At 32.3% G+C, this 14760-nt stretch overlaps 1 protein-coding gene across 1 annotated transcript in view; it reads left to right on the top strand.

Annotated features, from left to right (window-relative positions):
* LOC133189452 (uncharacterized) overlaps positions 1-11424 on the top strand; it is a 36043-nt gene extending 24619 nt beyond the window's left edge. Inside the window, exons 8-10 of the mRNA XM_061324823.1 lie at positions 2090-2287; positions 11082-11180; positions 11341-11424. Of these exons, the coding sequence (XP_061180807.1) occupies positions 2090-2287; positions 11082-11180; positions 11341-11424 (381 nt within the window). The remainder of the gene's footprint in view (positions 1-2089; positions 2288-11081; positions 11181-11340) is intronic.
* Positions 11425-14760: the final 3336 nt, after the last annotated feature.

Here is a 14760-nt window from a genome sequence, read left to right on the forward strand (position 1 = left end):
CTAATTACAAATTTTATTATAGGTCTATTTTTTTTTTATTTATGTACATGTACGTGCTGCTTGTATAGATAGAGGTAAATGTTTTGCTTCATTTTCTAATGTAAACGAAAAAAAAAACATCGATTTGAAATACATGTGAATTGAAAAAAAAGAAAGAAACAAAAACAATTTATTATTGAATGAATAAATGTTTCTTAAGAAATGAAATATAACTAGAAAAAAAGTTTAATTGAAATTATCTTTTCAGTTAATCACAGTTGTTATTTTTTTAATACTAGCTATTTGAAAAAAAAGCGCAATGTGTGATTAAGAATCAGCACATGTTCAAATCGGTTTTAATTAAATATTAAAAAAAATATTATTTAATTATCTGAATATTAATTGTTACGAAGAAAAGTATAATTTATGAATATTAAGTACATATAAAACAAAAGTAAATTCATATTGCATAAAAATAAACATAACTTATACTGTACGTGTACAGTGTTTTTATTTATAACGAAATGTCAATCAGCATGCTGAATGGTCGACGCGTAATCTTGATTGATACGTCTTCTAATAAAGGGGCATAATTGGTACATGTACTCATGGACTTCCCAACAGATTGTTGATGTTGAAAGACCTGATCTCCAAAACTACTAAGATATTGTCAGTCAAAAATAACTCATAATGGCATATGACGTCAAATCACTGCAAATTTGAGCAGACATGACGGGGAAAGTATCATAACTTTTACGTTCCTTTCACATCACATGTAGATTTTTTTTTACGTTGATGTTTATATCATGTGTCTGGATTGTTGTTTTAAGGCCGTTATGATGGTGAATATTTGCAGTATAATATCGTTATCCTTTTTCTTGTCTAATTGTAAGTATTCAATCAATTACAAAAAAGAATGTGAAATGCTCCCCCTTACACGTCCGTAGACAGAGTTAGAATTTATAAATCTTATAAATATTAGACTGGCACAAGTGAATGATAAGGATTAATTGAAGATATTCTGTTTGAATCTACTAGAGAAATATGTCTTCTTGCTGAATTTTGCTGGGGGATTGTATGTAATTTATCCAACTTGTATAAATTGCGATGAAGAGTGGAAAATGACCCCTTGTATGTGAGTAAGTTGAATTTCTCGTGAAATATTTTTTTACGAAATAAAATTCAGACTTGCCCCAGCACTATATATATGCCCAAGAATACCTTTAATTGACTTATGTAACAAGCCGTTCACAATAATTTTGTTTTTCACCTGTGCCGATGCGATTTTTGTGCAACATTTAAGAAAATTTAAAAGTGTCCGTCACGTGATCAACACAGTCATGTGACATCACAAAAATACTTTTTTTATAATACCTTATTCAACTCTCTTTACAACTTAACTGTGCATGCATACATGGATTACAAATTGATATCAAAACATGGCTCAAAATAAAATAGTATACATCTAATGCATATTAAGCCTTCAGACAGCCTTAACATAGCTGCGTAGTGGAGTTTCGGTTTGAATGTATTTCACAGAAATTTCTATTTTTAGTTACAATGGCAACATCGTTCATCGAAATCAAAAAAAACCTATACATAGAATTATGTATCTTAGAGTAATTCACTTGTGTGCCAAGTGATATTGAAATCAGACCAAAACTGTAAGAGTAGCATTTTGAAAAAAAAAAATGTTAACAGACCAACAGACGGACTGACTACGGACACCTTACTATCGCATAAGCTCTTCTGATCTCTAACCATTAGATCTAAAAACAAGATTAAAAAAAGTATATAAACACTCTCTTAAATTAGAGATACTAATAGTTGTGAACTCAAACTTGTTGTGCGCCACCTATAATTCAGGGAGGACAATGTGCGGTTTTACTTGCAATTTGTACGACTTGTACATGAGAGAGAGAGAGAGAGAGAGAGAGAGAGAGAGAGAGAGAGAGAGAGAGAGATAAAATATAGTTCTACATACCTGGCATTGTTTCAGAACAATTTGAAGAGAGAATATTCCACTTCCCATACGTAATTATCAACTTCTTTTTCAGAGCAGATAATGGCCAATTTTTGACATTTGTAATCCATATTTTATTTTATCCAGTACGACTGTTGCGCTGTAAACCAGATAATAAGCACAACTAATGACTTTGATACGGCCCCCTGGTGTACAACTTCCGGATCCTGTCAACAGACGAATTCTCAGATTCCGAAAACCTGTTGTAAAGATATCACTGAAGAAGACTACGTCAATGCAACTAGCAGTTGTCATGCTACTGTCACCGCTGGATCATACAAAGACGTAAATTTTAGAATATAATGTATATCGTGAAATTACCTCATAAAATATTTTTTTCAAAAATTCATCGTTAATAGATAAATCTTAAATATTCACGCGAATGAAATTACGCAGCACAGTTAAGCCTGCAATAAGGAGGCGGGGCCTAATTTTTACGGGAAATGCTTACTATGACATCACACAAAAATACTTGTTCTTCAAATTACCACAAAATGAAATGATACGCTATTTTAAACTATTGAATAGCTTTAAATTACATCAATAATTACTATTGCATGTATTTTTGTCGTTGGTTAAATCCCACACAGCAATAAATATACAATTCACTGATCGCAATGCACTTGTCAATGTGACGTCATATCGTAAAAGAACTAGGTACGTTACGTATTATTCGAAGGCCCACAATTTTTCGTATTTTAAAATACACGTTTGCAAAAATATAATTGCTATGTACATGTATAAGAAGATAGATAGTTTTGATATATGCATAACAAAATTTCACAAGTACGTTGATTACAGGTATTCACAGGATTTAAACATCCGTTCTTTCCGGAAATTGCTATTTTTTCCACTATTTTTACAACAATTTCCAAAAATTGAAGTAGTGCACATCCCTCGAGCAAAATAAAACATAAATATTTGAAAATAGTTTGATAAAAGACAAGCAAAAATAATGGTAAGAATTTGCTCGAGGAATGTGCAGTATGTTAATTTTGACATTTCATGACTATTTCCGGTGGCGGATACCAAGTTAGTCGAGAGGCGAATTCTTATCTAGGAGTAATAATAATGGTGCATTTCGTGTAATAATGTTACAAAATAAATTTATTATTGATTGACCATATCTATATTGCTCACACAAATATATTTGTCATGAAAATAGCATGAAACTAAAAAAATGTTTTATAGAAATGGCATATTATTTTATACAAATAAGCCTAACACTTGATTATGTTGCCAGCAAGAAGGAAAGAGATCTATTTAATAAACTAAAGCAAAAAAAATAGAAAATGTTCAGCTGACTAATAAATTCACTAAAAGTATTATTGCAGAAAAGAAAATGCTTTAAAAATCCGAGCCTTTATTTCATTTTGCTACTGAAACGGCCTGGTTGACGTCTGCATGTATGTAAATAAATTACGCAATAAACTCAAAGATGACGTCACAATAGGTCCCCTTGCAACACATTATTTTTTGGAAAGGGGGGGGGGATGAATTCTTAATCTTTTGGATGCCGTTGGTCAGGACTGATCAGAATAATCAATATTCTGAAGTCGTATTTTCAGTCATTTATACATGTGCACGGTTGATGTTTGAATATATTTTCAGATTTTATAAATCGACGCACAATATAAGCGCGTTGCATCTGCAAAGGTTTCTATTGTAGACATTGCCGTTAATATTATGCATATAAAAACAAACACTCATTTTCACCTAGTAAAATTTTTTACCTGTATTCTACTTAAGATCATTCCACATATAAAGAGTTGTGATTTCTTATCTGTCGAGGATCCAGTGAAGTTGAAAGAAGACTAGAATGAGAAAGCGACAGAAAGGTCCAAAAAAGAATTTCAGACCAAAAAAATTAAAAGCTGTATTGGATGAGGGGTTCACTTTTCAACAAGGTTACTTGTCACTAAACTCTTTCACCCAATTACCACGGTGTATGTGTACCACACAATTCAATATAAGTACTGTGGAACAAAATTATCTGTCTGAAAACTAGTTAGTTATCAGGCACGAAAATCAGGGACGCAAAGCCCCTTCCCACTTTTTTCTAAACTTTGAAAATGTTCATTGAAAGACTGCCCCCTCCCCCCTCTGTTTGCTGTAGCATAGGTAAAGTTTAGGAATTGAGTGTATTGGGGCAAAAAATTGGTTGTGAAAAAAAAATTTTGAAAAAAAAGTTTGAACCTACCGTAACTCGGGGTCTCGTTTTTAAGGTCTCATCCTAAAGACCCGCAACTTTCACTTCAAAGTGCCGAGCGCTTGAACAGTTGCTACCTATTTTTTATCGACTTAGGTCGGTCGCGGCCGAGATTCAAACTCACGACCTCCCGATCACGGAGCGAGCGCTCTACCTGAAATGGATTGAAAAGCAGGCATAGATGCCTATGATCTTTCTCTCCATACGTTTGGTATCGAAGGCTTACAATTCTTACTTAAAGATAGGCTCTCATATTGAGCGAAACTTCAATCAACAAAGTCAAAACTTCAAGCAACAGTATTTATCTATAATTATATGTACGTATTTGAAAAAAAGATCGTAAAAGTTTTCTTCAAAGAAAGTAAATTTTATACATGTTTATTTTTATTTTATTTATTTATTTATTTATTTTTTTTTATTTATTTATTTTTTTTTTTTTTGGCAAAAGCTATACTAAGTTGGTGAAAAAAGCCTCAATAAATTGCTAGAGCAAATGCGATAGAAAGTTGCCTTTGCCAACTATCCAAGAGAAGTGCTGCAACTCTACCAGCTTGTGAAGGGGGGGGGTGATACTTGATTCGTGCATTTGAGAAGGACCATCTGGTGACACATAAAATTATTAATCGAATGACGGTACTTTTCAGGGTTTTTTTGAAACTTTTTCAGATGACAAGACAGAAACGTTTTGAACACATTTTGTTTAGATAAATTCGAGAGTGACGCCGCGACTTGTTGGAAAGGATAGGCTTGGGAATTTGCCCTTTCAATGTTATCTATTTATTACAATTTCAAATAATTTTCGAAAAAATATCTTGAATGCTTTCTCATAAAATTTTATAGGGAATCTAACATTCTATAAAATAGTGTTAAAAGTTTTAATGCAATCTTAAAAGCAAACCAAGTAATTCGCCAAAAAAATAATAGTCTAGTTTTTTTTTAAAAAATCAAACACTTTATGAATTAGAATAATCGGATACTTATAATAAACGTACTATTAATTAAGTATTACGCATCTCTCTCTCTCTCTCTCTCTCTCTCTCTCTCTCTCTCTCTCTCTCTCTCTCTCTCTCTCTCTTGTTTTAAAATCATATAAATTAATCTTTCATTTGTACGTATATTGTCGGACCCAAAAACAAACTGTTTGTCTGAGGCCGTTATTTAACCGATCGATAGGTCGACAAAACGCATTTTGGCCGAGAACATTGTCAATAAATGTTTTGTTATGCTTTTGTATCTTGTGCTGGCTTCCGTGATGTAAATTTGCTTAAACCACACTGCGGTTAAAATTGGTCAATTTCGTCACTATCGAACACCAATGAATGCAAATGAGATTTAACTGATCTCGCCCACAATTTCGACGAAAGCGGTCCAATTTCTCATCGACAGGTCAAATATCTTACTCCGCGGCCAAACATCGATTTTTTTTATGACCGCTCAGTACAACATTGGGAATGTGTATAGATTTATATAGAAACCAATTTTTAAAGGTATAACAAAATTTTTTGTTGTACTCTGGAAATCTTTAGAATAAACTCTGAAAATATTGTAGGGAGCAAATGAAGCGATTTGTGTATACATGTATGTGTATAAATGATAGAGGCTGTATTCGAATGATTAAAACTCTGTACCAACCAAGGGCGGTCTGTGAGAAAATGCATTATCTGTAAAAATCTGAACAGAAACTTTGAGTTGGTAAAGTCATGGAAAGAGAAGGGCGCTTCACAGTTGCTGATCTTGTAAATGCACAATTACGCGGTAAAATAATAAAAAAAAAAACATGGACAAACAAAATTATGCTACCGGTACGATTGTTAGCAAAATAAATTAATGTTTTAATAAGTGGCTATTGGAGCAAACTGTGTGAAATGTAAAGGAAGATTTAAAAAAAAAAAAAAAAAAAAAAAAACCCATGACGCAATGTTTTTTGACCTTATAATGTAGCTCCGGGGTTACCAAACATGTTGATTGTAAAACTAAGTAAATTGATTTCTGTTAAATCGAATGGAATGAAACTTCACACAGCAACAAAATAAATATTTTTATATAAGAAAATGTGTTCTTTTTCAATATTTCTTGAAAGTAATATAACGAACTTTCCAACAACCCTTGTATTTGCGTAGCGTCGGTAGGTTGACGTCATAACGTCATAGTGTCATTTTCCAAAGAAACTATCTATATTCAGATACCTTTGTAGGAAAATTGATTTGAGATAATTACAAAAATTAATTTGAATTAAAAAGAGGACATCTTAGACATGTTTCAAAAAAATCTTCATCAGATTTGGGGACAGGGCCGATTTTGGTACTTAACGTACTTTCTTCTTTGACGCAGTTTGTATGCAGTGAGAGGCGGGTCAAGTTATATTTTATACAATGAAAAATGTGTTTTGTAATTAAATAAAATATTATGTGCAGATATATGAGAAGCCATTAACTTGGATGCGATGTCTATTTTATGATTTTATTCATATACTTCCGGTGCACACCCTAGACAAGTGAAACTGCCGTACATTTGTATGCAGATTCAATGAAGGGAAATAGAAGGGTCGTAATAAATCGATATATTGCAAGGGCATACCCTCAATGAATTACGACAAGCTTTTACACATAAACTCAAGAGGTATGAAGATATTTGAAAAGTGCTGCTAACCTGATGAAATCTTGCAAATGACCTAATTATATCTACATTTAATGTACTTGACCATCAAAATATTTAACATACGGTCTAACAAATGTAATTTTAGTAATTATATAGTAGAATCTATATAGGTTCGCAGCACTTTTCACAAACTACAAAGAGTGTTGAAAAAAACTATAAATTAAACTTAGATATTTAACTTAGTTATGCCCTTGCAATATTGGAAATTATAGATGACCTCAATACTGCAGGTATATTTGCCACATTACGTGACAAATCCATATAAGAAATATAAACGTCCTCAGCATGTAGATTTCAGCCACATTATATTTGTCCGATAATAGTAAGGCTTAAAAAGAATCGCCCATCCTTGTAAAGAATGTATTTTCTGTCCTAAAAATTCGCCGATATTTCAATTTGGCACCTTAATTTTTCTGTACTGCGTAATCTAAATATATAACATTTCCGTGTTGTGTCTTAGCTGGGTAGATGGATTTCATACAGATAAGCATTCTTGATATACATTTTCACAGGATACATTCCTGTCATTGTTTTAAATAATGACACACTGCAAATTCATCATATTCAAATTTGAACCTTTTCCTTACTTAAGCATATTGCTGTTAATTAACTTATATTTTGCATGTCTTACATAAGAAATAAAAAGTCGTAAGAACATCAGATTAGATCGAAAAAATGACAAAACAAGTCGTACATACTAGAAAAGAGTAAGTAGGATAAGATAAAGTACTGTTTTCTGTATAAACTACTTAATTTCCAGTTCTTACAACTTATTATCTCATTATTATGATAAATGTGTCGTTATACGAACTTTGAAATACGAGGTGAAATGACTATTAATTTAACGTTATTGATGAAATTTAACGGCAAGTGTTTTTACAATCTACTTATTCATATATGGAAACCAGAAAGGGCTACCTGCCACATCAAATGGATAAAGTCAAGTTCTTACACAGGCTCTAACTATATAACATGCCTGTAATATACAGCAATTACATGGGGATAATACTTTCAGTAATGTAAACCCCAAAGCTTGCCCTTGGAACCCCGATGGATCAATATGGTCCCTCAGGTACTTGTACCGCTGAGGTAACCATCAAATTCTCCTCAATACTGAAAGTAGATTACTCAGTGTTTTGATCCACTAAACATAAGGGGATTCTTCATTCGTGGTAATCCATGAATTCCGCAGAATGAAATTTCACCAACCACTTACGTTTTATGTGCATCTGTTGGTTTTTTATTCATTTTATTCCACCCACTTAAAACTCTTTTAAAGTTTATAAATGTACATATATAGTAGACTAAGAATGAATTTTGAGCTATCTATCCTCTTCTCGGAATTTGTTGGGACCCGTAACATGCAGCGTAGGAAGAAAATGTGATACTTTGAAACAGTTTCGATCAGTGCAATATAGCTGGTTTTTTATAATCTCCTCCATATTGTAATTTGGTGAAAATGTGGAGTTAATTTATTCTCCAACAAAGAGTAAAACGCCTTACATCTTATTTCCCTGACCCTAAATTCCAATATGTAGATATACATTTCTTACCTTTCCTATCTTCCTATAAGAGAGAGGGCTTTGCCTCCGTAGACAAGTGGTGTCACTTCTGGCAGTGCAGTATCTAACAACATCATAAGTCATACTACAACCCTATACATGTTACGCGTACGAAAGTATTTAAACTTAATCTTAAATTTGAGATATTACATTTCATTTACGGAAATCTTGGTGCTTCTGAATTAATATAACCAATCAATGATTTGCCGTTCTTTGAAGTGTTATTATTGATTGATTTATTATTTGTTAAAGCCGAGTTGACAATATTTCAGCCATTTTTCAGCGGATAATTTAGTTTATTTATGTTGGAACGTCTTCTGGTGGCCTTTAGTTAGCCTAGTCTTTTTTTGAAATCCAGAGAAACGATCTTTTATGTGCCAAGGGGTTTGTACATGTAATCCTTGACACGGGGCGCCATTTAATATCCCATCCGACGGACATAAAATATAAATACTGTAGATTCCTTATTTTACGCAAGTACTTCATATCGCGAAATGGCTCAAGGGCGTTAAATCACGAGAACAATAATTCGCGAATGGGTGATTTATCTAGAGATTTTACATTCATGAAAGCACAATAAAAATAAAAGCGAGTAATCTTATTTCGCGAGTGGTGCTTCACGCCTAATTACGCGATAATTTATTCCTCGCGTATATTTCGGAATCTACAGTATATATTTTAACTGTTAAAAATTAAACTGATCTATCTATTTCTCATCAAAATTGTTTTAATTATTTAATTCTTAATTTTACTGTAAAAATCAGTTTCTTGTAAATATTTTAGCTGAACTTGGGAAAATGATCTTTAAATATATTTTCTACTGTGATATATCTATTTTTATGCAATATTTGATTTTTTTTTTAATTTTTCGATATGTCAGCTCTTCTAGATTTTTCTGTAGATTGTCTCCGAAAATCGGATGCACTAGGTACTTGGTTAAATTGTCTTATACCTGTATGTAAAATTCATGGTCTTCAGAATGTTTGACCGCGACAAAGGACACAATCGTCTTTATACTGGTACATGTATTAAAAGCATTTTATTTCGATATGGTGATAAATGCAATAATGTTGCTCGAATCATTAAACGTTTCTCCTACAAATGATTAATTATCTATTAGCTCATTGTAACGGCTTCATCAATTATATATGATTGTTATTATGTGGTCCGCGTGGCACAGTTGTCAGAGCATTTGCTCCTGAGTTGCGGCGTAAGAAGTTAATCCTTACTTTGCGGTTGGAATCCACTGTGCGTGGAGACCGGTTCTCTGGATGAGACCATATAAACTGAAGTCCTGTGTCGCAGAAGGTGCTGACATGAAAAAGATCCCTCACTGCTCAAAGGCCATAATTGTCTAAATTCACAGTTCTAAATTTGTAGCCCTCCACCGACAAGTAGTGACGACTCAATATGGGTGAAAAATCCTCTTTAACAAAAAACAAATAAACGTTGCAATTACATTTTATTATGTCGTCCTAACGACATGTTATCGATTTTATAACGTATTGAATATGCGTTCCAATAAATTTCAATAAAGTAAAGTAATATAAATAAGTTTCAAAATTTTAACTTGAAAAAAAATATCCATCTGGGAAGAATTTCTAAGATACTTTCCTCAGAATGTGTATATTCTTTTTACATTTGGAATTCTGCAACAGACATAATGTAAAAGGCAAAAATAACAAATAGTTATTAATCTCATATAAGGGGAGGGAAGTTTGTTTAAAATTATAGTTCCCTGTAAGGGAACTTGACGATGGCAAAGCTGCAGTCATTCCATTTGTTATACACTTTAATAATTAGTTGGCCATTATCATTTTTAGTCAGTAATACACCCAGCTGTGGCAAACTCTATATATAGTGTCTTTTATGTCGAACTTGGATACTTGGATATATTGAGTCATTAATTGAAAGCAACAATTTGAAATGAAAAACGTCGTCGATATATTTAAATTTTGAGTTGAAAGCCACAAAAGAGTAATTAACAGACCTTTTAATAGTATTCCAGTGATTGTGAATATTGTACCTAAACAGTTTAAGTGTGCACTCTGTATATGCTATGGTCAAAATTGAACAATGGTTGTCTGTTTTGTCCTCTTTTTTAAAAAAAATAATAGGAAATCTACATAGTTTTTAATGTCACAGCGACTAAAATTGAATATAATCTACTTCGATTCTATAATATTATTTATGAGTTTAGATTTTTTTTTTACACAAAACATATTCAATTCTATTCAATTTTTTTAGCTCTTCTGGTCGGACACCTGAAGAGCTTGTGCGAAAGTATGTTGTCAGTCGTCCGTCTGTCTGTCTGTGGCACAAGAAAACTATGCAAAGATACATAATTCTGAATATCTTTTGTTGATTTTAATGAGCCGTGTTGCCATAGTTACTAAATATAGAAATTTCTGCAAAATACTTTCAAAACGTTACTCTTCCTCCTGTTTTGGTCCAATTTCAATATATCTTGGCACACTAGGATAGTATACTCAGATACATAATTCTGTATATCGGTGTTTAATTTAGAGGAATGATGTTGCCTTGGTTACTGAAAATAAAGCAGTAAAAATGTACGTCAAATATAAAGTCGTAAATTTTATTTTGATTCCTATTTTGATATATTATAACTATATTCTTCTTTATTTTTCAGAGCTGTTTTGCTAGAGTGATAAACCTTTCTAATGAGAGTCTTAAAGAGTATCAAATTGATATGATAATTACCTGCTCGCTCACTTTGGCAGTAATAATGGTATTTCTTTTTAAATAAAGACTTGGTTTGTATTTAACAACGCTTTTGACTAATTTTCAGTCAGTTGATTCTTGTTAACATTATAGAAATGTGAAAAATAGACTAGTGATCATGATTTATTTATTAACTTATTTAATTTATTGATACATATTTTTTGCAGTTTGCTTCATTCCTCCACGTTCTTGTCCTGATTTTCATCAGTATCTTCAAAAGATCTGAATGCTGTACCAAGTGCTGCAATTGATTTAAAAAGAAACTTGACGCTGAATAAGACATTTAACATTATATTTTATTGTGATTAATTTTCAATTTCTCATACCATGTTTAAAGATTTGAGTGAGTTTTTGATACTGTACAGGAACATTTTACCAAAAATTCGATTAGACCATAAAGCATTTTGGGTATATGACAACTCAACGAAAAAAATTCATAGATACGACAGGTCATCGATGAGACAACTGATAGATTACACAAGTCATTGAACGGAAATTCCATGGAAATCCCACAATCCATCGATACTCATCAAACCTGATCGAAAAAAAATAAACAAAATTATAATTGATAAGTTCATTTCATTAACTCATGCAACAAATTACTCAATATTTTTCATGAAAACATTATATGTCAAGATATAAATGTTTTGAAAATACCCCCACACTTCACCGGGTCTGAAGCATGGTTGTGTTCCTTTGCTCCTTCGATGATTTTTTTTTTCGTTATGCATCTACCCCTTGCAGTCAGTCTATCATTTTTTAAATAAGAGTAAGCGCTTTTTGTTCTTTCCTAAACATTAAAAACGGAATAAATAAAATTTTAAAAACTTCCCACCCATAGTCATGTCTTGGGCTAGGTGATAAAATACAAAATCAATTTTTCGTTAGTTCACCCAAACTGAAGGCTCATGTGAAATTTTCTTATCACATTTTGTCCGGCGTCCGTCTGTCCAGCTGTCTGTCTGTAAACTTATTACTTTTTGCGATGTGTCTTGAGCTAATAGGCTCATATTAACCAAAGTATCCTTAGGTAAAGACCATTCAAGTTTATTCAAATGAAGTGTCATATTTTCTTTTAAAAGAACCAATTACAATGGAAATTCATGTAGAATTATTCCCCCGGTAATGAATATTCAAGTTTTTTGATTCATGACACCAAGGAAAAGGGTGGAATCAGAAAGGACGATCATATTTTTACGCAGGGATATTGGAAAAGGTCCTCTAAAATCTTCTTCTCAAGAACCAGAGGGCCACGAAAGATGAAACCTATGAGGAAACATCCTCAGGTAGTGTAGATTTAAGTTTGTTCAAATCATGACCCCGTAGGTAGGGTGGAACCTCAAAGGATTCTTCACAAGAACAGAAAAGGCATGATTAGTCATATTGATATGGAATCATTGTCAGTATATTTATTTTGTTGAAATCATGACCAAGGAGTAAGGTGTAAACAAAATAAGCAAAGTTTTATAAAGGAATATATAGGGGGAAACATTACAATCTTCTCAAGAAAACAGACCAGAAGAGTTAAAACTTAATTGAAAGTTTTATTACATAATGATAGATTCAAATTGTTCGAATCATGACCCTCAGGTGTAGGTTTAGGGCACAATGGGTGATCGAAGTTTACATAAAAATATATATACGAAAAAATCTTTAAAATTCTTCTTTTCATGAACAGCAAAAGCATGATAAGTCAAATTGATATGAAAGCATTGTAGATAGTGTAGATTCAATTTTGTTTAATTAATGAACCCGTAGCTATGGTTTGGTCACAATTGGCAATCAAAGGAATTATGTATATAATATTGTATAAAAGTCTTCTTTTTAAGAACACCTGACCAGAGTTATAACCTAAGTGAATGCTTTATCACATAGTGTATATTCAATTTTGTTCAGATCATGACACTTAGGGGTGAGTGGGGCTCACTATGCAAGTCTTACATAACTATAAAAGACAAAAATATAGATTTTTTTTTTTCTCAAGACAGCAAATGTATTTTGATATGGAAAAATCCTCAGAAAGTGCAGATTCAATTTCTTCTAATCATTATCCATGGGGTAAGGTTGGACCGCAATAAGACGGTAAAAGTTTTACGGTGGAATATATAGGGAAAACAGCTGCTGTTGAGGAACAGTAGGACAATAGTGAGACTCAGACAGACGGAGAGACAAGAAGGAAACCTATAGTTCCGGTATCACCGATAGGGAACTAATTATCACATTTCTTCTTTTTTTTTAAATGGCAGATACATAGTAAACTCTGTAAAGGTTTCTGTTCTTTTGCAGAATCCTTTACATCTTGAAATGCTAAATCAGACCATGACGACATGGCTAACATCAATGAAAAAAGATCAAATTGGAAGTTACAAGCACGTGCATGCATGTACATGATGACAATGTCATCTTGAATAAACTATTAATATATCTTTATACTCTAAGTATCGAAGCATTTCATCAAAGATTTCATAATCTAATCAATAACAGCTTTTCTTTGTTGTTTTTTTAAAGCATTCACTGAACTTCAAAATTGCTTAGAAAAAGTATTTTTAAAGATCTTTGTTAATTTATATTTTTTGGAGATCCCTAAATATCAAAAGACTTTGTGAACGAGAAAAGGCGGCCTAATCCCCCCTCCAAAAATGGGAATAGGGTCAGGATCCTATATGCACTTGACTTTTTTTTCCTTTTTTTTCGATTAATACAATAGCTTAGAAGAGTTTGCCGGTTATGAGACGAAAAATTGGACAAGCAGCCTTTAATTGAAAATTTTCATACTAAATTACATATAAATAAAATTCTCATAGAAATCGACCGGTATTACGGATCTGAAGTCTGCCTCAATAACATTTTTCACCACCAATATAGAGGTGTATGTTAACGTATTAATGATTGTTCAATTAAAGTCTATCGATCTACTAATTTAGAAAAGTATAAATAAATAATCGTAAAATTGTTTTCCAAATAAATTGCTGCATATTCCTTCTGGAATGCCATACAAAGAAAATGTGATAGATTTTTTTTTTCAAGGTGAGTTGTCCAAGGAAAGTGAATATCTACACATTTATTGCTTAACTTTGAGTTGTCGTTATTTTATTCATATTTTGGCAGAACTGATATAGCAGACATTGTCACTGTAAATATCAATTTCTCGTACACTCGATTGTATAAAGATGGGCCTCCATTTCCATGTACTTAAATGTATTCAATGTGATATATTTAATGGTATTCTGAATAAAATCCATTTCCTTTATGCATATTTAGAGGTACCTCTGCATACTGAATAATACATGTTGCAAGTTCATTGTACAGTAAGTATAGAATTTCATTTAATTAATAAATAGGGGTCCAGTACAGGCGCGCGCCTTCGTTTGAGGTCTTTTTTTTCCTTGTAAAAGCAATGCTTCAACTGACCCCGCCCTGTCTTTTTTTATCCCATCGTAAGGATGTTGTAGGGAATTATACAAACGCGCTTCTGAGTTAGAGTTGGTTCGAATTAACAGAAATAATAAATTTTCATTTTCTGGCTTGCTACTTAAATTTTGTCCTATTTTTTACTTGCTTTCTGTATTTGGCATAGCAATATCATT

The sequence above is a fragment of the Saccostrea echinata genome, unplaced genomic scaffold (genome assembly GCF_033153115.1).
Source record: "Saccostrea echinata isolate AGI-Se365-2 ecotype Australia unplaced genomic scaffold, CSIRO_AGI_Sech_v1 ptg000018l, whole genome shotgun sequence".
Classification (NCBI taxonomy): domain Eukaryota; kingdom Metazoa; phylum Mollusca; class Bivalvia; order Ostreida; family Ostreidae; genus Saccostrea; species Saccostrea echinata.